This window comes from Heptranchias perlo, chromosome 16 (genome assembly GCF_035084215.1).
Source record: "Heptranchias perlo isolate sHepPer1 chromosome 16, sHepPer1.hap1, whole genome shotgun sequence".
Lineage (NCBI taxonomy): Eukaryota > Metazoa > Chordata > Chondrichthyes > Hexanchiformes > Hexanchidae > Heptranchias > Heptranchias perlo.
This window is the reverse complement of record NC_090340.1, coordinates 23,477,496-23,502,378: the sequence shown is the minus strand read 5'-3', so window position 1 is coordinate 23,502,378 and position 24,883 is coordinate 23,477,496. Positions and strand designations below refer to the sequence as shown.

Genomic DNA, 24,883 nt, shown 5'->3' with positions numbered 1-24,883 from the left:
CCATCTTTTGGGTGAGATGTTGCACTGAAGCCCTGTCTGCCCGTTAAGCTGGAAGGAAAAGATACTATGACACTATTCAAAAGGATGGCATTCTCCTGCTGTCCTGGCCAATATTCCTCCCTCAACCAGCACCAGCAAAAAGAAAATGAGATTTAATTTTCTGATTGTGTAAACTTGTGTACAAATTGGCCACCACGTTTGTCTTCACAACAATGTTGGTGGCACACATTAGAAACTACAATTCGAACTTAAAATCCAGCTTGATAGGATGAAAACCTTCTTTGAGTGCTGGCTGTCGGGTCAACATTAAATAAGAGAGACTAATTGAAAAGCAGGGGATGAGGAAGTTAGAGGTCTCGTCCCAGTTCAGGGTTCATACTATCTTTCTGCTCTATTTAATCACCCATTCACTGACAACAAAGCATATACTGAAGCCAAGACCATGCCACTCATCTTGCTGAAAGCTACATCTAAAGGGTTCGAATGAAGACTGCATTATGACATATGTTCATCTTTTCTTTCTAGAGGAAGCAGAATCAGAGCCCAGTGGCACAAAGCAAGCCAACATTCATCACAGCATGTAGCATTACCCCATCCAAAGCAGCAGCTCAGGTACATCTGCCCTGGGGAATTTGATACTGAGGTACAGGAGAGCACACTGAGTGATACACAGAGTGTGAATAAACAGTACAAGGTGATGGAACCTGCTGTCCAGATGGCCAGCTCACATCTATTCTCTGCTGATGGAGTCGCAGATCTGACCCTTAAGGAACCAGCTTTTGAAAGAAGTATGCTTTCTGGGCATGAAAGACTGCTATAGTCATTAGAGACTGTGCCAAGCAACCTTCAACTGACGACAGCTAATATGAAGGAGTCCACTACCTGCATGGATAACACACCAAATCCGAGGCAGTAGTCCTGCCCGGTGCTCTCCCAGGCCGTTTAAATTAGCTGAACTCCAATAAACAGCTGGGTTCAGTGGAAGTCAAGTTGGGTGTTTGCAAAAAAGGACACTGTCCAACTTTCACTGCAATCTTAAGGCTTTTAAAATCCAAGTTTGGCATCACCTAATCATCACTCCTGTTTTGCCTTGATTTCTCTTTTCAACTTTGTGGTATCCTGCACTAAGGGCTTTGGCCCATAAACTTGATTTCTCAATTCAATATATTAAAAAAAATCCACTACTGCAGCTGACCTGGGAGAGGTAGGATAAACCAAACTAGAGGGTAGATTCCCTGATAACTTGAATATAAACGTGTTCATTAAATTTAAAGTTAAGAAAAGGATAATCTCCTTTAAAATGCCATTTACCGCAATCGTTGCACCTATTCTTCATGTAGAGAATTTAACAATTATTGAACAAGCTTCTATAAACCAACATAAACTATTATTGAAACAAAACTGTTGCTACTACAGCTATAATTAATGACCCTGGTCACTTTATTGTATTGTGCTATTTTATCACGCCCTCTTGATGTTACACAGTTTGTTGCTATGGCTACAGGAAAAACAGAAAATAACATCTCTTCAGCACTTTAAAGGAACATTTTGTTATAGAAAGGGAACAGAAGGACTTTGTGAAGAGGCTTTCGGAACGAAGCTAAGGGAACTCGGAAAGGTAAAAAGGCTGATTCTTCCTTGTTTAACATGTTAAATACTTTATAGCCATAAAATACCTCAATGTGTATAGGTGGGTAGGATTTGTACGGACTAAAAGAATAAGAAGCGTTCACTTGTTTACACACTTGAGTATATTATTTTTTTATTTGATATTTCAAGTTATTTAATGCAGTTTATGAACTATTTGCATTATTTCTCACCTCTTCTTTGTAAGAGCTGTGTTGTTACCTTTGTAACATGCAACTTCCAGCAGAAGAACCCAGTTGTACTATCTCCATCAATTCCTTGATAAAACTAATTTAATAAGTAAAATCCCATGGGCTGGAGTCCTTTGTTTCTAGGTGCTCTCCATAATTATTTAAGTGAAGTCTTATATTAGAGGTTTTAACTCAATGAGAAGAAAGAACTTGCATTTATACAGCACCTTATCACGTACTCAGGACATCGCAAAGCATTTTACAACAAATGGATTACTTTTGAAGTGCAGCCAATTGCACACAGCAAGGAACCACAAACAGTATATGAATGATCAGATAATCTGCTTTTGGTGGTGTTAGTTGAGGGAGGAATGTTGGTCATACTAAGCATTCGGTACAGGACATCCTGCTCTTCTTAAAATAGTTCTACAGGATCCTTTACGTCCAACTGAGCAAGCAGACTGGGGCTCAGTTCAATGAGTCATCCAAAAGACAGTGCCTCAGTACTGAGCTGAAGTAGGAGCCTAGCTGATACGCTCAAGTCTGTAATGGAGCTTGAACCCACGGTCTTATTGACTTAGAAATAAGAGTGCTACCAACTGAGCCAAATTGACACAAATTGAAATATTACATAGGCCTGAATGTAATCATAACTAGTAGGAATTTTATGAGAAAAGTTCCACATCTTCAGGTTAAAGAAAGTATATGGTAATACAGCTTGAGTGTAAAGTATTCTCTTTATCCATATAGTACTAACACATTACTATTGCTAGCCATGTCACCTCCATGCTTGCTCACCACCAATTCAGGTGCACATGGGAGTATCTCTGATGACCAAAATTAGTAGATGACGTAGTGTCTGAAGTGACTTCATAGACTTGGTGCTTCAGATCCATGTGGATGCTGATCTGAAGGAGCCTGACCTGGGAAAAGTTAGCATTAGCTAAGCACACACAGGAGTCAGCTGATAATACCATTCCCAGCGTAGGCAACTCCAAATTAGCACCAGGTTAATCTATACAGCCATTCCAGGATCCACCCATAGCCTTCACCATCAGAGGACCTTGATTGGGTAACAGCGCAAGAGAAGAACTGACATTACAGATCCCAATGGGATGGAAATGAACAAGAAAAAAATCTTTTGTAAGGCAGGAGAACTTTATTCCATTTTTTTTAAGTTATACTAGAAGTACTCTTCTTTACGGTTTCCTTCTCCATTAATCCCAAATGTTGATGTTCATTTTTTTAAAATTCATTCACGGAATGTGGGCGTCGCTGGCAAGGCCAGCATTTATTGCCCATCCCTAATTGCCCTTGAGAAGGTGGTGATGAGCTGCCTTCTTGAACCGCTGCAGTCCGTGTGGTGAAGGTTCTCCCACAGTGCTGTTAGGTAGGGAGTTCCAGGAATTTGACCCAGTGACGATGAAGGATTGGCGATATATTTCCAAGTCAGGATGGTGTGTGACTTGCAGGGGAACGTGCAGGTGGTGGTGTTCCCATGCGCCTGCTGCACTTGTCCTTCCAGATGGTAGAGGTCGTGGGTTTGGGAGGTTAGCATTTGGGTGTGTGTAATGGCAGCATGAAAAAGTGAGGTGTTTGCATCGGTGAATTTCACATTACGCCCCAGAGCTTTAGCACCCATTTGTAATGCTTATCACCAGAATCATTCAAAGGTGGGGGTGGGGGGCGTGGGGGGAGGAAATAGCAGGGAAACTGCCTTTCTGGATTTTTGTTCAATATAAGTAACACTGCTGGTAAAGGGCCAACTTCAGGTTGGTCTTAAATTCACCAGACCATTAAAATATTTGTTTATAGTAGGAAATGGAAACTGAGCTGGTGAAAAAAAAATCACTCCCATCTCCTGTGCCACTGTAAACACGGCGAGTTTAGAGAATTCAGAATAAGGTCTGTTCTTTTGGCAATTTTGTTCTGTATTTTGTAAACGTATAATTTCCACCACTATAGACACTAGCGGCTTTTATGTGTGAATTCATAGCTGCTGCCACCTTCCTGCTTCTCTGGCTTTGGGAAGTTTCGGGGGAACCTAGCTTGGAAGTTGGTCCTCCTGTCATTGCTCAGGAAATGAGTATAGAAAATTAAGGTGGGGGGAATGGGGAAGCCTGCTATCTCTGCAGCATATTAATGTGTGGATGGATTTTTATGGTATTTTTCTACTTTGCTTATTTTTGAACAGTGTCACCAACAGCAACGCATAAAGGGTTTAATCTAATGGAGTTTGAGAGATTAAAGTGGATCACAGCACTCCATATGTCATTATAGTCCTTACCCAAAAGCATAATTTGCAGAACGTTAGTGTTGAGATATTTCAACAGTTGCCGAAGTTGCTGGTTGTCATTTTGGTTGCTGAAAGCTCGTCATCTCTGACAACGCGACGCTTTTGTATCATGAGTATTTAAAGCAGGCTGACTGAACAGGGTACCACGCGTCACTTAACTGCTATTTATTATCCTCAAGTAAATACAGTGAGGTAGATTTTCATCTTTATCCCCCTGGGTGATGCGCATCGCCTGGGTGGAATGTACTAAGGAAAATCTGGTGGGGAGGTTCGTACGCTGGTAACAGAATCTGCCTGATTTCCCTTCCATTGAAATTAAGGGCCGTGTGATAGTCCCGCCAGATTTTACTTTCCACGCTCGGCTCAGCCGATGCTCATCAACCAGGCGGTAAACATGAAGATCTACTCCAATGAGTAAATCAAATAATCAGAGGAACAAAAGAAATGCACTAGAGGTGAGACATACATTTACAGGGCTATCCACAACTGCAAAGACAATAAACCAATGGATTTCAACCTAATTGGAGCTTCATGAACTCCTTTTGACTTGTGTTGTGAGAAACCACAACGGACTCTAACCAAAGGAGCTGAAGGAAGCCCCTCACTATGCTTATATGGTAATAAATGAGGACTGTCCACAAAAGACTGTAACTGTACCATGACATTCATCGTCACTCGGTGATGATGTACCCCCGAATCTGATGAAAGCGCTGCTCACACAACATAACTTGTTCCTCATTTGGTGGGTCGATACAAATTCCGCAAGAAAAAAACAAAAATAATTAAGTGTCTAATTAAAAACAAATCCTATAGTAAAGGCAACCCGGAAGCACATTACTGGTAGCAAGAGGCTTGGAGCCAGGATAAAATTCTAACTTTTTCACATTTCCCCAGTAGATAAAGGAAAGAGCAAAATGTAGATGAGTATTGTTGAAGGAAATGTCACACATAGAGCTGCATAATTAATTTGCACAGACTTTAGGTTTAGAGAAGAAAAAATGACTAAAGAATGTAATTTAGCAGCAAGGAGACAAAAGGCTGTAACGGCCAAAGTGACAGTACAGTGACCGTGTCTGGCAAAACACTTTATAGTCCTTTCTGTTGAATAAAGGGCACCATGTATTTTGAAAATGAATGAAGTATATGGATCAACGGAAAGGCAAGATATCATTTGCTATACTGGATCACTTTTTTAAAAATGTGCAATATTAAATATTTTATTCTGTGATAAATCAATGTTGAAACTAGATTAATAGTTAATGTTTCTATTGTGAAAAAGATTAATCAGGTATTGCAATATTCTCTCCCAGCACTCTAAACTCTCTTGTGGCTCAGGTTCCCTCCTGTGGACGTTTCAGGTTAAAAAGGGGCAAAGGAAGTGGAACTTTAAGAAACTCACCCTTTACAGGGGCAGATGTTGGTAACTGTTAAGAGGTGGTTGATACCACATGAGTTGCACACAAAAGAAGCACCCTAGTTTGTACTTGGTGAGCTCCAACACCAGCAAACAAATGGAGTGTGGAGGGACCAATTAGCTTGGAGGCTAAATACAGATAAAACTGTCCATGCTTGCAGCGCTCTCTAATGTTACTGACATCATAGTCCTCTAACCACAGGTATATGTTTTTATTTATGGACACACTAATGCTAAGTGTGCATCAGCTACTGGACTGGAGTCATCCAGCAATGTAGATACAGACCTGAGTGAGTTCATTTAGAGAGATGAGTAGTTTCTGAAAAAAAGTGACCACGCTCAGAAAATTGGGTACGGTTGAGAGGACATATCAAGGTTGTAGAAAATGTAATATGAATAGGGGTACTAAATAAATATTTTAAGAACATAAGAGAAATAGGAAAAGGTCATTTGGCCCATCAAAACTTCTCCCTCGAGTACATCTCCTCATCATGGCATCCAATTGTATTTTGAACAACCTCAGTGTTCTTGCCTCTACTACACTGTCAGGTAGATTATTCCAGTGAAATATATTTGGAATAATCTGTTAAACAGGGTAGTAGAATGTTGGAATTGATCAAAATGTTGCAGTTGAGCTTTGCTGCCAATGATCACTGCCCTGCTGATCTCCTGGTCCGAGCTTCACTGCCCTGCTGATCTCCTGGTCCGAGCTTCACTGCCCTGCTGATCTCCTGGTCCGAGCTTCACTGCCCTGCTGACCTCCTGGTCCGAGCTTCACTGCCCTGCTGACCTCCTGGTCCGAGCTTCACTGCCCTGCTGATCTCCTGGTCCGAGCTTCACTGCCCTGCTGATCTCCTGGTCCGAGCTTCACTGCCCTGCTGATCTCCTGGTCCGAGCTTCACTGCCCTGCTGATCTCCTGGTCCGAGCTTCACTGCCCTGCTGATCTCCTGGTCCGAGCTTCACTGCCCTGCTGATCTCCTGGTCCGAGCTTCACTGCCCTGCTGATCTCCTGGTCCGAGCTTCACTGCCCTGCTGATCTCCTGGTCCGAGCTTCACTGCCCTGCTGATCTCCTGGTCCGAGCTTCACTGCCCTGCTGATCTCCTGGTCCAAGCTTCACTGCCCTGCTGACCTCCTGGTCCGAACTTCTCCACCCTACTGATCTCCTGGTCTGAGTTTCACTCTTCCACTGGGTCCTTGGTTAGATTCTGCTTCTGTTTTCTGTGGATCAAACTTTTCTGACTCCTGAACTGAACTTCACTCCTCTGCTGGCTCATAGACTGATCTTTACCCATCACTGGCTCCAAGCTAAACCTTTGTTCCCCCGCTGTCTCCCGAACCAAACAGCTCCAAAGCTGCCTCATGCCTGGAGATGTCTCCCTCAGTACAGGCCCTCACATATTGGACTGGCTACCACTCTTGTTTCAGCTGCCACTAGTTAATATAATGTAAAGTCTCCCTCCTACACCCACTTTTCATTTTTGGTCATTTTTGAACCCTGTTTCACTTTCTCTTCATCTCATCTAGCCATGCTCCCTTTCAACTCCCCCTTCTCCAGTACCATTTATCTCTTGATCCTTCCCCGCAGTCCATACTACCCCTCAACCTACCTTGTCTCCTACCCCTATCATAACTTTGAGTCCCTCTAGAATGAGTCCATGGCCTTTGGTATTCTCCATCTTGCCCATTATGGCACTTGTCACTGACTTTCCCAGTAACCCCAAATGTTGCACCCTCCGCTCCCAGTCCCATTTCGCTTAGCTGGCTCCTCGGGGACTCTTATCTGTGTTTTAGTCACTTCTAGACTTTATTTTTTCAATGAATTGCTCCATCCTCCATAAATATCAACTTGTCCAAAACTCAGCTGCACATATCCTGTCCTGCACTAAATCAGGTTTGCCCTTTTCCCTGATCCTGTTCGCAATACATTGAATTTGAAATCCTCATCCTTGTATTCCTATACCTCCTTCTGCACTCTTTGGTCTTGCAACTCCGGTCTTTTCTGCACCCTTCCTATCTTCACCCCACCATTTGATGGCAGAGCCTCCAGCTGGCTCAGCCCTACTGTCTGAAATTCCCCCCCGCCCCCAGTCCCCTTCACCACTCCACTTCTTTCTTCACCTTTAAAAAGCCTTCTTAAAACCTATAATTTCGACCAAGCTTTTAATCACCTCTCCTGACTCTCCTACTATGACAAGGCATCCATTCTTCTCATCTGTTTTACTTATTTATTTAAATGTGTAATTTACCCCCATCCCTTGTAAAGTGCTTTGAGATGTTCTCTATGTTAAAAGCCCTATATAAATGCAAGTTGTTGAAACTCTTTTCATGTCTTCCAGATATTCTCTGTAGTCAATGTCGCAGCATTTGATGTTGAGATTTATGAATAATTTTGGCATGTTCTTCCTGTGTACCAACACATTTTCTAGGTGTGAAATTTAATATGGTTGCATGCCATTTTAAAAATTCTTTCACCAGTGGATCTTAAAGCTGTTGTTTTGCTAATGGTTGGATGGATGTGCAAAGCCATGACCATTCTGTTCATACTTGTTTAATTTCCACCAGCTGCCTTTACTACATTGAAAAATGACACAGTACTTACTGGACAAATCAAATGGCAGAAAGCACAAACTGATTGAATGCTGCTATTTAGATTTTTAAAAGAGAGATCTGTTCAGACAAAATTTCCTCTATCTAATAAGAATTGATCTTAAGAGACTGTAGTTGAATTAACAATTACTTAATAGACAATTTCATTTTGTAAATGGCTGCCTCAAACAGTGCTGTACTATTTGAGCCCATTGGAAAGACTGAATGAATTGAACTGATGGAGTCCTGTTGGGAAATTCCACTAACATTCGAGTGGCACCAAAAGATCTGTTGAGTATTGTTCATTAGGAGTGACAATCTCTCATTCAGCTGAGTGTCATGTTTAAAAACAAATACAACTCTATTGGAGCAAGATTTTATCTGCATATTATGTTGAATGAAACCAGAAACTCATTGGTAAAGGATGCATTTGCAGTTTGGTTAGATATAGTGCACAGAGGAAATCTACCCCATATCTTTAAAAAGGATTCGTCCTGTATCACCTTGCTTGATCAAAGATGTCAATCCTCATATTTCCCTAATACTGACAGCTCGGCTGATTATTCAAATAGTTATGAACCAGAGCAAACTTACAATAAGTTGTTAACATTCTGGGAGCATCTTGAATAAACCTATAACTAGATTTGTACTGCAAAAGACAGGAATTAATCTCTTCAAATCCTGGAGGGTACTAATCCCAGAATACTTCCATTAGGCTATCCTTTTATTTTTTCTTTCAATTATTCAGTTATAATCTGGAAGATGGCAGAAGGAGGCTCAGTCAACATGGAAACACTACACGAGTCATTTAAAAAGTTTGCTGCATATGGAGACACCAAAGCGACTGGCAATGAAATGACCGGGAAAAACTGGGCCAAGCTGTGCAAAGACTGTAAAATCATCGATGGCAAAGCAGTCACCTCAACCGATGTGGACATTGTCTTTTCAAAAGTGAAGTAGGTACCAGATAATTTTTCAACACTGAAATATTGCATATTGTGTACTGAATAATTTGGCATCAAGTTCATTCTTCAGAAAATTAAGATATATTTTATGATTAGCATAGCTGAAGTTTTGATGGAGTATGGGTGGTACAAAACACTCTCCTTTCAAATTTGAAACCTTTACTTTTATTTATCTCAAACACATGGAATGAAGGTCCAGCGGTCACACTCTGTCTTGTCTCTCTTCAGCTTTTAAGAGTCTAAGTAAATTAGTGTGGCAATCTCAATCCAACATTCAGTGGTCATGAGTCCACCCCAAAAAAACTGCCCACAGTTCAACAACTTCTGGGCTATCTCAGTCACATCATGTACCAGTGAATGCTATACTGGCTTAGTGAGAAATCCAAATGGCTTCTTACCCAATCTGCATTTGACCAAAAGGCACTTAATGCTCTCAAAGATGCAATCAGGTAAAATATAGCTTCCCTGAGCATTTTAATTCTTCACCTTGATGAACGCAAAGTTTGCAAAATAAATAATGCAGTACAGTGAAATAAATTAAGAAATAAACTATTGATCTTGATAATCTGATGAAGGATCTGACTATTAACCTATCTTCCTCTTTAAGGTGATGACTGATCTGTGCATTTTCAACATTTTCTATTTTTTGTTCAGATTCCTAGAATGTGCAGTTTTTCTTTCTATCTCCAAATTGACTGATAAGATATCCTTATTTAATCTGTAGTCTCAGGTTAACATAAAAGTAAATCCAATTTCCTTTTATAGAGCGTGACAGTAACCCAATCATATGCATAGTAACCCATTAAGGTCATTGGTGTAATTTTGAAGCTGCTTGTCTCTTAAATCCACCATGACCACAAGTCTGGTGAATTTGCTGGCCAGACAGTTGGAGAAAATGCCACATGGAAGTGAGGTGTTATGTGTTTAGAGAGAAACAATTGCCACTTCCATCTCATTCTGCTCGAATGTTGCTTCCTCACTGAAGTTACAATGGCTGAAAACACACATGGATCTAGAGACAGCACAGTTCAGGGGCACCAGTCATTTCCCATCCAAATTTAGAAATTGCTTGATGTAAAAATTAAATTATAATCCCTTTACACTTTATGTATATGATTTTCAGTATTGATTTGTTCTAAATTTGTGACACTGTGATAAATATCTTAAGTGAAGAATGTTTATTATGCTGTAAAAAATGTTAACTCTTAATTAGTCAGGTTTGTTACAAAGAAAATGTAGATTAGAAAGTTAAACACAGCTGAACTCTTTACGTTTTATTCCTGCTGAAATTCTGCAATAATTTAAACATAAATTATTTGCTGTTTATAACTCTCTGGTATAGCTTCAGAATTCACATTGCCAATATTTTCAACAGAAATGAAGCAATTTAATTACATTTGTACACAGAGCCAAGACAGCTCGAATAATCACATTTGAAGAGTTTAAAAATGCTTTGGCAGAGCTCGCTCCAAAGAGATTCAAAGGGAGAAGTAAGGAGGAAGCAATTGAGGCAGCCTACAAGCTGATTGCGGGAAAAGATCCGGCAAATGTTGGTGTAACGGTGAGTGAATCAGCACAAATTCTCTGATGAGAAAAAGAACATCTCGGGACATGATTGAACAGCTTTCATACACAACATGATTACCAGAAACAGGGCAGAGATGCCCCACTCCGGCAAGGATTATTTCTCTCGGTATTGGAGCTGCACTCGGGGAACAGCACTGGTCCTGCGGTTTTATTGAAGTGAATGCTCACGTCAAAATGATTTAATACAGAGTCCAGATTAATTTTTTTTAAAGATATTAATGTGCTTTGATTCTGTGTCAGTTTATCCCAAATAACTTGTTTTTCATTCAATGTTCCTGGTATAAAATGCAATAATCAGAATGAGAAACATTCTATCACAAATAATGTTGATTCCGAATGGATAGAGAGATTGAACCTTACTGGGTGCTGACTTCTGTGCTAATGAAGCATCCTATTCACAAATGACAATGGTCACCACACAGCAAGGGACATTCAACCTCTTGTAAAATTGATCTATTACACAGATGGTGCTGGGGAGCTCCTATTATTTTGCATGGGAACACACTCTATCTTTGAAATTACATTTCAATCTTTTGCTCTTCATGGTGTCCTGGCGGAGGCTGATCATATGTCACAGAACATTCACACCAGGCAGTTACCCTCTCACACCTGAAATCAGCTGTATCTCAAAAACATAGTAGCTGTGTTCCATTCAGTGAATTTCACTTCAATATTTATTGATCATTGTTCATTAATACATCACAGTTATTAATATTCCACTAAAACACCTTATTCAACTGAGACCTACACAATTATTGAAATCTTACCCTCCTTTCACATAACTAACCTGCATATGTGAGTTAGTAACTCCATTTTTGTTTCTAACTCTGTCCTCTACTTGCAAATCAGATAGTTTTTTTATGATTAGTCTTTAATAAGGCATTAACAAGCAAGAATTTCTCCCATTATTTTCCATGACCACATTTTAACACGGGAGCAAGGCTCAGAGGGTGGTAAAAGTAGGAGAAAAATCTGTCATCACTTTCTACTGTTTGTTTGCAACTAGCTCTTTGTAAAAACTAACATACAGAGGACGATACGGTCCTTTGTGAGTGCGTGTATGTTTAAATGATAGGTGACTTGGAACTGCAGAGACTATCTGTGGGTGACGTATACTTTGTTTGGATTTATTAAAAAACAATGATTTCTGTTAATTACAATGCATGAAAATATCAGGGAAAATGCACTGAGTCTACTGTGTGTTACAGTACTTGGTTAACATGGATGTATAACTGATTAAAACAATACTGGGTAGTTATCTAATTAATACTGTAACTCTGTAAGGCCAGTCAATTGGTACTAAATGTCATGTAGTCATAAAATTCATTGTCTATCCTGTTCCTCCATATGAAACATGTGATTCCATGAAACAGGTTTAATGCATTTTTTCACCAAGCAGTCTCAGCGGGATTGTGTACCTTGCTGTTAATTTATTCTTCTGGAGTAATATACATATATATTGTATTTGGTACTTGAATGGAGCATCAGTAAATATCACTTATTCTTATGGGCTTAGCTCAGTGGCAAGAGCACAAGTCTGGAGTCTAGACTCAGTCAGAAATAGCCAGACCAAATGCCCCCCTCTCAGTCTTAAGTTTGTTCTTATTTTTGATTCTTGTAATGAAACATTATTTTCTTTCTAGAAAGTAACAAAGGCTGGTGCTGTTGACAGACTAACGGACACGTCTAAGTACACAGGCTCCCATAAAGAACGTTTTGACCAAGGTGGCAAAGGCAAAGGGAAGACTGGTCGAGAGGATATAATAGAAAACACAGGCTATGTGGGAGCTTACAAAGGAGCTGGGTCCTACAATGAAAAAGCAAAAGAGAAATAATGTCAAAAAGTGCTTTCTGTGCTGGCTGGTTGGTTGTAAACAGAGAGAAACCTTTTGGTTATCCTACTGAAGGCATACTAAAAATGAATTAACTCATCCTTCTTAACAACTTAAAATTTTAAATTAGGAATAATTACTTTATCATAAAAAGGTATATTTTTCTGTATGACCACTTAACGTATTCATGCTAAATCTTTCTTTATATTTTTTGGATTTAGTGGAAGCATCCATACAGGAATGAAGAAAATAAGCCCCAAAAGCATTAATTACACTATATATAAGTCAGTGATTTAAAAAATTATGATAATGGAAGCAACATTTCATACTATCTACATTATTTGAAAAGAATGTATTTCTAGTTTTAAACATAACCTTTACAAATCGGCTGCTTTAACATTCTACTCAGACTGCAGAGTTCTTCCCTTAATTAGCATACATGAGATAAGAAAAAGATCCTAGGATTGAAATTCCGATGCAAACCCCTCTTGACATGTCGGGAGCACATATCACAAAATTTCTCATTCCCAGCCTGACATCCATTAGCTTTAATAGACAGAAAATTGCAGGCTGGGAGAGTGGAATTTTGAAGTATGCATTCCCTATGAATGTCGGGGGCATGTTTTAGGGAGCATTATTACCAGAATTGTGGGTATTGCACAACATTCGGTTATGGCAATGATGTAATCACATTGCCAAACATATGATGCATTACAATTTACTTTTATTGCTGAGTGAATGAAAGGTAAGCTTAAAATTTAAACATCAATTTGCAGACTTCATGCTGAAGCAGATGTTGTGTTTTGCTGCAGCTCAAACTTTCTCCACTATCCAATACAACAATGTTGGGGGGCAGTTTTGGTGCAGGTTGTTCTAGGAAATGAGTCTGCTTCAAAAAAGTTCCTCAATACATCAGTATCATAGGAATTCATCAACGTTTCAATATGGAAACAGGCCGTTCAGATCAGCGTTTACCCTCCACGGGAACAAATAGTTCTAGTTTACCCACCCTATACCCACATCCCTTCAACTCTTATTCCTTCAGATTAAAAACAAATAATGGGACATCACTGGGGACCAAAACAGATACAGTAGGGTAAATTTTATGAGGCTCCACCTTTTATGAGGCGAATAATTACCGCACAACACCAAGAGTGGAACCTTACAAAATGTGCCTTAATATATGGAATTCCATGAGGGACCGTAACCAGATGTCATCAAGCTAGTAATTTTACTTGTGGATTAATGAGGTATGCCAATCGTAGCTTGGTTTGCTATTTTGAAAAATATCATAGCAATTTAAATCTTTTCATACTTGGTGCATTTCCACTCTCCCATACAAAAAAAATACTTGGAAGCCGTAAAGAAATGTAGCAGATATGAAGTCAACAGCAAACCTCTGATTATGATCTGAGAGTACAGTAAGATCAACAGTACCAATTAATGCTTTGTACAAAAAAATATACACTTCCCACCTTCTTAAAGAAATCCTTTGACTTGGGGAATATAATGCTTTATAGGACTTCCCAAACGCTTTTTGTACTGAGTGTACCCTACAAAGTATATGTACTATTTCATCGCCTGATATGTACAGAAATAAGCTATATTGAAATGCAGATTATTGAACATAATAGCAGTATATGTAACATTTTTCATCCATAATGTTTTGAGTAAAAGTAAAGGTATTAAAGTACCCTAATAGTAACATGGTGCAAATATACCACAGTGCTATTTACCAATAATTCAAGTTTCTATCTATGTATTCTGTTTTTAACTATCTGTATCAATAACTATTACTGACAATAAATTATTTTGTTACTAAATGCCTGGTGACTTTTGACACGCTTTCTCTCTCAATTAGAGTAAGGGTTCTAACACAGGAGTACTAGATGATTTAGGGTGTATTTACACGATGGTGAAATTTTCCACGACAAACATCACTGGCAAGACCTGACACACAGCAGGCGGCTTATGGGAAAATCGTGGCAGGGCACCTGTGATTTTATGATTAGTGACCCGCCATGTGTGACGCGGCAACCATAGCACCAAGAGTGGGAAAGATTCACCCGACAACTTTAGTGTCAGTGCGAAGCAGAATCTGCTTCATCCTTGGAAAATTTTTCAAAGTTAAAATATAAACTTAAAATATTACTGATCGGTATCAAAGTATTAAGTTTAATAGCTTCAAGTGAGTATCTATGGCATTTATGAAGTTCTTTTGGGTGAACCTCCCACAAGAAATGAAAGTTTAGCTACAACCAGGTCATGACTCTGGCAAGCAACAAGTAGTCAGTCTATGTGTGTGTATGTCTCCACAACTCCATGGAAACCACAGATCCCTACAAACAATCAAACAGCTGCTTTTAATGAAACACCCAAGCATAGTTTCAAGGTAATAGTTGTTTGCAGACAGACTGTTGCTATGCCTTGATATGCAATAGTAAAGGTCAGCATTCAGTTAACTGACTTTGTTAACCACAGAAATGTACAATTTCAGCGCATGCGATTTTGTTGGTGGGAACGCAAAAAAGCAGCCAATTATTATGCAACAAATAACAATCCTTTAACAGTTCTCAAGCAGCTGATAAACTTAATTGGTCCACAAGTCATTAAATTTGTTAATCCAGCTGTGGCATGCACAATATTTCAGCTAAACGGCTAAGTGGAAATTGCAAAAATCATGAGGTATCCATGAATTATACATGAGTGTATTTACTTCTGACACAACTCAACATTATATTCTCCATTTACGCAGTCAGTTTTTATTTTAAAGCATAGAACTTGTTGGCCTCCAGTTCAGCGATGATTGACAATATAAGGGAGCTGACAAGCTGGCCAAGTCTGGTGGTGCCCTTCTCTTTCAGGGCTCTGACCATTTGTGGCCAATGACCCTGGGAATTCTTTGTTGCACCAGACTGGGGAGATGGTTGACAGATCCAGCAGAATCTTCAGGTGTGCACATGCCTTCTACCAGATCGATAATGTTAGTATAACTATAGGTGCTGTTTACCCCGTCTGGCCACTTCCTGAGATGTCCAACGGGCAAATTAGACGGAGTAGGCTGGAAGGCTTCAGTCGGTGAGCGGCGGTAAAGAGCGAGACCAGAGCGGGGATAAAAACAGCGCGGAGAGAGCGAGAGTCCAGTCGGTGAGCGGCGGTAAAGAGCGAGACCAGAGCGGGGATATAAACAGTGCGGAGAGAGCGAGAGTTCAGTCGCTGAGCGGCGGTAAAGAGCGAGACCGGAGCGGGGATAAAAACAGCGCGGAGAGAGCGAGAGTCCAGTCGGTGAGCGGCGGTAAAGAGCGAGACCAGAGCGGGGATAAAAACAGTGTGGAGAGAGCGAGAGTTCAGTCGCTGAGCGGCGGTAAAGAGCGAGACCAGAGCGGGGATAAAAACAGCGCGGAGAGAGCGAGAGTCCAGTCGGTGAGCGGCGGTAAAGAGCGAGACCAGAGCGGGGATATAAACAGTGCGGAGAGAGCGAGACCAGAGCGGGGATATAAACAGCGCGGAGAGAGCGAGACCAGAGCGCGGATATAAACAGCGCGGAGAGAGCGAGACCAGAGCGGGGATATAAACAGCGCGGAGAGAACGAGACCAGAGCGGGGATATAAACAGCGCGGAGAGCGAGACCAGAGCTCACTCTGAGAGCGAGACTCTGAGACCAGCGGCAGTTCGGGGTGACGTCACCAGTCAGAAAGTGACGCGGCACAGGGGAGGCAGCTGATTGGTGAGTAGGTTCAGGTGAGTATTTCTACCATTTTACTGTAAGTAAAGTAATAAGAAAGGGAAGATCTGCAGGTTTTATAGCAGATAGTGTTTTTTTTTAGTGAACCTAGGTCCCTAGTATAGTTAACATTTTCTAATTTCAACGTAATTTAAAAGGGGTAACTAAGCTAAGGCAAGTCATGGCAGCAGACCTCGCACCCGTGATATGCTCCTCCTGCAAGATGTGGGACGTCATGGACACTACCAGTGTCCCTGCCGACCATGTGTGCGGGAAGTGTGTCCACCTGCAGCTACTGACCGATCGTATCTCGGAGCTGGAGCTGCGGGTGGACTCACTGTGGAGCATCCGCGATGCAGAGAAACTCGTTTAGCGAGTTGGTCACACCGCAGGTACAGGGTATACAGGCAGGAAGTGAATGGGTGACCACCAGGAAGAGTAAGAGGTGCAGGCAGGTAGTGCAGGGGTCCCCTGTAGCCATCCCCCTCTCAAACAGATATGCCACTTTGGATGCTGTTGGGGGGGATGACTTATCAGGGGAAGGCAGCAGCAGCCAACTTCCTGGCACCACGGGTAGCTCTGCTGCACAGGCTGGGAGGAAAAAGAGTGAAAGAGCTATAGTGATAGGGGACTCAATTGTAAGGGGAATAGACAGGCGTTTCTGCAGCCGCAACCGAGACTCCAGGATGGTGTGTTGCCTCCCTGGTGCAAGGATCAAGGACGTCTCGGAGCGGCTACAGAACATTTTGGAGGGGGAGGGCGAACAGCCAGCTGTCGTGGTGCACATAGGCACCAACGATATAGGTAAAAAAGGGGATGAGGTCCTAAAAGCAGAATATAGGGAGTTATGGCTTTATGAAGGGGAAGTCATGTCTGACAAATTTGCTTGAGTTCTTTGAGGATATAACGTACAGGGTGGATAAAGGGGAACCAGTGGACATAGTGTATTTAGACTTCCAGAAGGCATTCGACAAGGTGCCACATAAAAGATTATTGCTCAAGATAAAGAATCACGGGATTGGGGGTAATATTCTGGCATGGGTGGAGGATTGGTTATCGAACAGGAAGCAGAGAGTTGGGATAAATGGTTCATTTTCGGACTGGCAACCAGTAACCAGTGGTGTTCCACAGGGGTCGGTGCTGGGTCCCCAACTCTTTACAATCTATATTAACGATTTGGAGGAGGGGACCGAGTGCAACATATCAAAATTTGCAGATGATACAAAGATGGGAGGGAAAGTAGAGAGTGAGGAGGACATAAAAAACCTGCAAGGGGATATAGACAGGCTGGGTGAGTGGGCGGAGATTTGGCAGATGCAATATAATATTGGAAAATGTGAGGTTATGCACTTTGGCAGGAAAAATCAGAGAGCAAGTTATTTTCTTAATGGCGAGAGACTGGAAAGTACTGCAGTACAAAGGGATCTGGGGGTCCTAGTGCAAGATGATCAAAAAGTTGGTATGCAGGTGCAGCAGGTGATCAAGAAAGCCAACGGAATGTTGGCTTTTATTGCGAGGGGGATAGAATATAAAAACAGGGAGGTATTGCTGCAGTTATATAGGGTATTGGTGAGACCGCACCTGGAATACTGCATACAGTTTTGGTCTCCATACTTAAGAAAAGACATACTTGCTCTCGAGGCAGTACAAAGAAGGTTCACTCGGTTAATCCCGGGGATGAGGGGGCGGACATATGAGGAGAGGTTGAGCAGATTGGGACTCTACTCATTGGAGTTCAGAAGAATGAGAGGCGATCTTATTGAAACATATAAGATTGTGAAGGGGCTTGATCGGGTGGATGCAGTAAGGATGTTCCCAAAGATGGGTGAAACTAGAACTAGGGGGCATAATCTTAGAATAAGGGGCTGCTCTTTCAAAACTGAGATGAGGAGAAACTTCTTCACTCAGAGGGTGGTAGGTCTGTGGAATTTGCTGCCCCAGGAAGCTGTGGAAGCTACATCATTAGATAAATTTAAAACAGAAATAGACAGTTTTCTAGAAGTAAAGGGAATTAGGGGTTATGGGGCGCGGGCAGGAAATTGGACATGAAGCTGAGTTCGGATCGGTCAATGCCCTGTGGGTGGCGCAGAGGGCCCAGGGGCTGTGTGGCCGGGTCCTGCTCCTACTTCTTGTGTTCTTTAGATTTGCGGTTGGGATCAGATCAGCCATGATCTTATTGAATGGCGGAGCAGGCTCGAGGGGCCAATTGGCCTACTCCTGCTCCAATTTCTTATGTTCTTATGTTCATACCCCGTCATGGGTTCTGCAATGAGGCTGTATTCAAAGCCATAATATCCCTGAGATGGACTGCCTAGTACAGTCATAGAATCATGGAATCATAGAAAGGTTACAGCATGGAATGAGGTCATTCGGCCCATTGAGTCTGTGCCAGCTCTATGCAAGAGCAGTCCAGCTAGCCCCGCTTCCCTGCCCTATCCCCGTAGCCCTGCAAAATTTTTCTTTTCAAGTACTTATCCAGTTCCCTTTTGAAGGCCATGATTGAATCTGCCTCCACCACCCCCTCGGACAGTGCATTCCAAATCTTAACCACTCGCTGTGTTAAAAAAAAGTTTTTCCTCATGTCACCTTTGATTCTTTTGCCAATCACCTTAAAACTATGTCCTCTGGTTCTTGATCCTTCCGCCAATGGGAACAGTTTCTCTCTATCTACTCTGTCTAGACCCTTCATGATTTTGAATACCTCTATCAAATCTCCTTGCAATCCTCTCTGTTCCAAGGAGAACAACCCCAGCTTCTCCAGTCTATCCACGTAACTAAAGTCCCTCATCCCTGGAATCATTCTAGTAAATCTCTTCTTCACCCTCTCTAAGGCCTTCACATCTTTCCTGAAGTGCGGTGCCCAGAACTAGGCACAATACTCCAGTTATGGCCGAACCAGTGTGTTATAAGGGTTCATCGTGACTTCCATACTTTTGTACTCCACGCCTCTATAAAGCCCAGGATCTCGTGTGCTGTTTTAACCACTTTCTCAACCTAACCTGCCCTGCCACCTTCAATGATTTGTGCACATATACCCCCAGATCTCTCTGTTCCTGTACCCCTTTTAGAATTGTGCCCTCTAGTTTATATTGCCTCTCCTCGTTCTTCCTACCGAAATGTATCACTTCGCATTTTTCTGCATTAAATTTCATCTGCCACATGTCCGCCCATGCCACCAGCCTGTCTATATCCTCTTGAAGTCTATCACTATCCTCCTCACTGTTTACTACCCTTCCAAGTTTTGTGTCATCTGCAAATTTGGAAATTGTGCCCAGTATACCCAAGTTCAAGTCATTAATATATATCAAGAAAAGCAGTGGTCCCAGCGCCAACCCTTGGGAAACACCACTGTACACCTCCCTCCAGTCCAAAAAACAAACGTTCACCACTACTCTGTTTCCTGTCCCTTAGCCAATTCTGTATCCATGTTGCTGCTGCCCCCTTTATTCCATGGGCCGCAATCTTGATGATAAGCCTACCGTGTGGTACTTTACCATGGCCTTTTGTAAGTCCATATACACCACATCAACTGCATTGCCTTCATTCACCATCTCTGTTACCTCATCAAAAACTCTATCAGGTTAGTGAAACATAATTTGCCTTTAACAAATCCATGTTGGCTTTCCCTAATCAATCCACACTTGTCCAAGTGACTGTTAATTCTGTCTCAGATTATTGTTTCTAAAAGTTTCCCCACCACTGAGGTTAAACTGATTGGCCTATAGTTGCTGGGTTTATCCTTACACACTTTTTTGAACAAGGATGTAACATTTGCAATTCTCTGTTCCCGTATTTATGGATGTTTGGAAGATTATGGCCAGTACCTCCACAATTTCCACCCTTACTTCCCTCAGCAATCTAGGATGCATCCCATCTGAACTGGGTGACTTATCTACTTTAACTACATGGTATAGGTTTGGGAATTCCTAGTCCTCTCTTCAGCTTGGGCAGTTGCAGGCATCCAAAGTGCATTTGCAGCTATTTACTTGCCTAGGGGAACTCTGCTGGGTTCCTGTCCAGATCATGGAACTGCTGGGCCAGGATCTGGGATGGTCAATGAACCAGAACAGCGTATTTATATTTGTTATACTTGTCTGCTCAAGAGGTGATATTGGTGCAACATCTGTCCAGATCGGAATTTCCCCTCATTCAGCTGTATGTGTTCAGGTACCTCCAAATTAAAGTGCTTGAAGAACGTCAACTTTGTTCTTGTCTTCAGCTGGGAACACAACTTCTGTGACTGGGAGTGGTCCTCAGAGCTTGAGATCATTCTGGAACTAATGCTCCTTTCTCATTCCTCCCTCACTCCTGGTTCTCCCGATCCTTTATACCCCTCCTTCCAATGATCCCACACCCAATGATCCCTTGTCCCAAACGCCAGAGCCAACCTCCCCACACTATCACTCCCTGTCCCCATTACTGCTACATGCTGTTCCTACAATCTATCTCCTACCAACCTGGAAAATCTTTGCTACCATCTTTCTCCATGTCCTGGGCTTTAAGAAAAGCTAAAAGATAAATTAACAAACCTTGAATAGTAATAAAAGCCACTGATTTACAGTTTCAATGCAAATATGCACATACTCATAGAAGTGGAACCCTGAAATACTACTAGAGCCCCTATGGTACTCCAATAAAAATGCTATTTGACTTATTTATTCACTGTAAATTAGTGGCACTGACCATATATTGTACATTGCATAACATAAAAGAACTCTTTCCATTCCCTGCCCCCCCCCCCCACTGCTTCTGGTGCAATCCAATTGGATGTTATAGTCCAATTATGACATCATAAAGTGCCTTCTACAGAGTGCAACTGTACTTAAATCAGCTCCAAGTCCCCTCAGTCACTGTATAAAGGCTCAGTCCTATTCTGCTCAGAAGAATAATTTTATATTTTAAAAGTGGGTTATAAGCAATTTCATAAGTGAAATACAAATCAAAATTCACAGCTGGAAGCAATGCACCGAGCAATGCTCTGTGGTGCTGATCCAAGAGTGCCAGGGGAAGGACGAAAGCAGATTAAATTCTCCAGTGAGTTCCCGATCTCAATTGTAGCAGAGATCTTCAGATCTTCAGTCTACTGCTCACCCAAATATGAAAATATAATGCGGGGAGTCAACATCAACTACACTGATATGACTTCTAGCACCACTGAAAAGCACCATTGAGGGAGGCATGAGGACAGGTATTCCCGTCCAACATTCTGGCTATTGGAGTTGTGGCCTGGCACTGGTTGATGGCAGGGACAACACGGCAGTGGTCATACTTCCACACCTACACTTTATTGGGTAGTGTTTTCCTTCAATTGAGAATTGTGCAAATACAAGTGTGCGCTGTAGATCCAGCTGCTAATGCACATGCCCGTTATGATGCAGAACTGAAGTGAGAAGAGCCCATTTGAAGTGTATTCTAAAAATTGCTGTCAAATTGCAGAATAAAGTGATCAACTCTTACAGGATAAAGAGATCAACTCTTGCAGTATAAAGAGATCAACTCTTGCAGAATAAAGTGATCAATTTTTGCAGTATAAAGTGATCAACCCTTGCAGAATAAAGAGATCAACTCTCGCAGTATAAAGTGATCAACTTTTGCAATATAAAGTGATCAACCCTTGCAGTATAAAGAGAACAACTCTCAGTATAAAGAGATCAACTCTTGCAGTACAAAGTGATCAACTTGTGCAGTATAAAAAGATCAACTCTTGCAGTATAAAGAGATGAAAATTTGCAATATAACTTAATGAAGTTTTATGATATAAAGTGATGAACTTTACTGTAAACTCAGTCTTTGATTTTATATTGATCGTGACTATAATGTATCATGTCTCTGTCCATTTCTGGCAAACTGACAAAATTGCCTACTAATATCTGTAATGATCAACCTCATCTAAATTGGTCCAAATGTTTTTAACCCATATTAGAAATCTATCACCTGTAAAATAAAACATTTTCTAAAATTAACCAAGCTACTCTATTTAAGTACAAAATTCATTATTTTTTGTGAGAAGCAAGTCCTGGATACCCTAGGAATACATGTGCTAGCATATATAACCCCCCTGGTGAGACATGTAGAAGGAAGGTGTACAATTTTAAATGTCATGCCTACATATCTACTCCTTGCCCCTGCTCTGTGTAAACTTGGAGTTTAAAACATAGCAGCATTGTGCATCGATACAAGATAAATTCCTTCCAGCAGTACACTCCCTTTGTTACTGCAACATATATAATGTATGTTGCAGTAGCCTATTATTTAGAACCTATTTTACCATCATCATATTAAGACTAGCTGACTTGGCACCTGAAAATTCATTCATTTCTCTCTCTAAGTATTATATTATTTCATTGATATCTTTAACCATGTAATTCTCCTTCATTGCCTCTCTTTGGATGTCTTGGAGCTACTCTTGTGTGGTTCTATTCATGGCCCCTCCTCTTCTTCATCTCCAAGCTGCCTCTTGGCGACATCATCCACAGGCATGGGTTCAGTTTCCAAATGTATGGTAATGTCACCAAAGTACTTCTCTGCTACCTCTCTTGATCCCATGACCTACCTCCGTGCTGTCAGACTGTCTGCCTGACATCAGTTCATGGATGAGTCACAACTTCCTCCAAATGAACATCGGGAAGACTGACGTCATCGTTTTGAGTCCCCCACCATTAACTCTGCTCCCTTGCCATTGATTCCATCTCCCTCTCTGATCATTCAGGCTGAGCATGACTGTGCAAAACCTTGGTATCCTGTTCAGCCCAGGCTGAACTTCAAACCCTACACCCTATCCATCACTGAGACTATCTATTTCCACCTGCACAACATACCCCATATCCGCCACTGCCAGTGTCTCTCTGCTGCTGAAATTGTTATGCATGATTTTGTAACCTCTAAACTCGATTTCTCCCATATGCTCCTTCCTGACTTTTCCTTGCCCATTCTTCACAATCTCCAACTTGTCCAAAAGCAGCTGATTATATTCTGTCTTAAATTAAGTCCCGCTCACCCATCACTGCCATACTCATTGACCAACACTGGTTCCCTGGTTTCAACATATTACATTTAAACTCCTTATCCTCATCTTCAAATCCCTCCATGGCCTACCCTATCTCTGTAACCTTCCCAGATTTATATCTCCCCCACCCCGCCCAGCTTCAGGGCCACTCTCGAGCTCCCTCATTAAACCCCTCCACATCTCTCTACTCCTTTAAAAACCTCAAAATCCATCTTTTCCTGCCAATCTGTCTCTCTGCTGGCTCAGCATCCATTTCCAAATTTATTTCCATTTGTGAAGTTCCTTGGAACTTTATTCATATTAAATGCATGCAACCTGTTAGCAACTCAAGCTTAATTTCATCCATTATTATATTCTTTATTGGATTACTAGCCTTGCTTTGATGATCTTTTCCAAGTTGTGATGCTTCTTCTGAATTTCTTCCCAGGTCCTCATACTGTACACTGTATTCTTCTTACAAAGTATAATGTGGGGAAATGTGAGGTTATTCACTTTGGTAGGAAGAATAGAAAAACAGAATACTTTTCAAATGATGAGAAACTATTAAATGTTGGTGTTCAGAGAGATCTGGATGTCCTTGTACAAGAAACGCAATAAGTTAGCATAAAGGTACAGCAAGCAAATGGCAAATGGCATGTTGGCCTTTATTGCAAGGGGGTTGGAGTACAAGAGTAAGGAAGTCTTACTACAATTGTACAGGGCTTTGGTGAGACCTCACCTGGAGTACTGTGTACAGTTTTGGTCTCCTTATCTAAGGAAGGATATATTTGCCTTAGAGGCGGTGCAATGAAGGTTCACTAGATTGATTCCTGGGATGAGAGGGTTGTCCTATGAGGAGAGATTGAGTGGAATGGGCCTATACTCTCTGGAGTTTAGAAGAATGAGAGGTGATCTCATTGAAACATATAGGATTCTGAGGGGGCTTGACAGGATAAATGCTAAGAGGTTGTTTCCCCAGACTGGAGAGTCTAGAACTAGGGGGGCATAGTCTCAGGATAAAGGGTTGGTCATTTTAAGGCTGAGATGAGGAGGAATTTCTTCACTCAGAGGGTTGCTGAATTTTTGAAATTCTCTACCCCAGAGTGCTGTGGATGCTGAGTTGTTGAGTATATTCAAGGCTGAGATTTTTGGACTCTCAGGGAATCAAGGGATATGGAGATCGGGCAGGAAAGCGGAGTTGAGGTTGAAGATCAGCCATGATCTTATTGAATGGCGGAGCAGGCTCGAGGGGCCGTATGGCCTACTCCTGCTCCTATTACTTATGTTCTTATGTTATGTTGTTATGTTATGTTCTGGTTGACCTCAAGTTGACTCAGTCCAGTGCAACCTAGCTGTACTTAAAATAGATAAGTCACCCAGTCCGGATGGGATGCATCCTAGGTTGCTGAGGGAAGTAAGGGTGGAAATTGCAGAGGTACTGGCCATAATCTTCCAAACATCCATAGATACAGGGGTGGTGCCAGAGGACGGGGGATTTGCAAATGTTACACCCTTGTTTAAAAAAGGGTGTAAGGATAAACCCAGCAACTATAGGTCAGTCAGTTTAACCTCAGTGGTGGGGAAACTTTTAGAAATGATAATCTGGGACAGAATTAACAGTCATTTGGACGAGTGTGGATTGATTAGGGAAATCCAGCACGGATTTGTTAAAGGC

The 24,883-nt window shown here is 41.5% G+C and overlaps 1 protein-coding gene across 1 annotated transcript; it reads left to right on the top strand.

The window, feature by feature from the left end:
- Positions 1-1,478: 1,478 nt before the first annotated feature.
- Positions 1,479-14,322, top strand: LOC137333591 (tubulin polymerization-promoting protein family member 3-like). Its single transcript, XM_067997809.1, has 4 exons — positions 1,479-1,618; positions 8,864-9,071; positions 10,488-10,641; positions 12,311-14,322. The coding sequence occupies exons 2-4, from the start codon at positions 8,878-8,880 to the stop codon at positions 12,500-12,502; spliced, it is 540 nt and encodes a 179-aa protein (XP_067853910.1). The 5' UTR covers positions 1,479-1,618; positions 8,864-8,877; the 3' UTR covers positions 12,503-14,322.
- Positions 14,323-24,883: the final 10,561 nt, after the last annotated feature.

Coding starts and splice junctions, on each gene's coding strand:
- LOC137333591 (XM_067997809.1), top strand. CDS start 8,878: ATGGCAGAAGGAGGCTCAGTCAACATGGAAACACTACACGAGTCATTT. Junction 9,072..10,487: donor ATTGTCTTTTCAAAAGTGAA/GTAGGTACCAGA, acceptor ATTTGTACACAG/AGCCAAGACAGCTCGAATAA. Junction 10,642..12,310: donor CGGCAAATGTTGGTGTAACG/GTGAGTGAATCA, acceptor TTTTCTTTCTAG/AAAGTAACAAAGGCTGGTGC.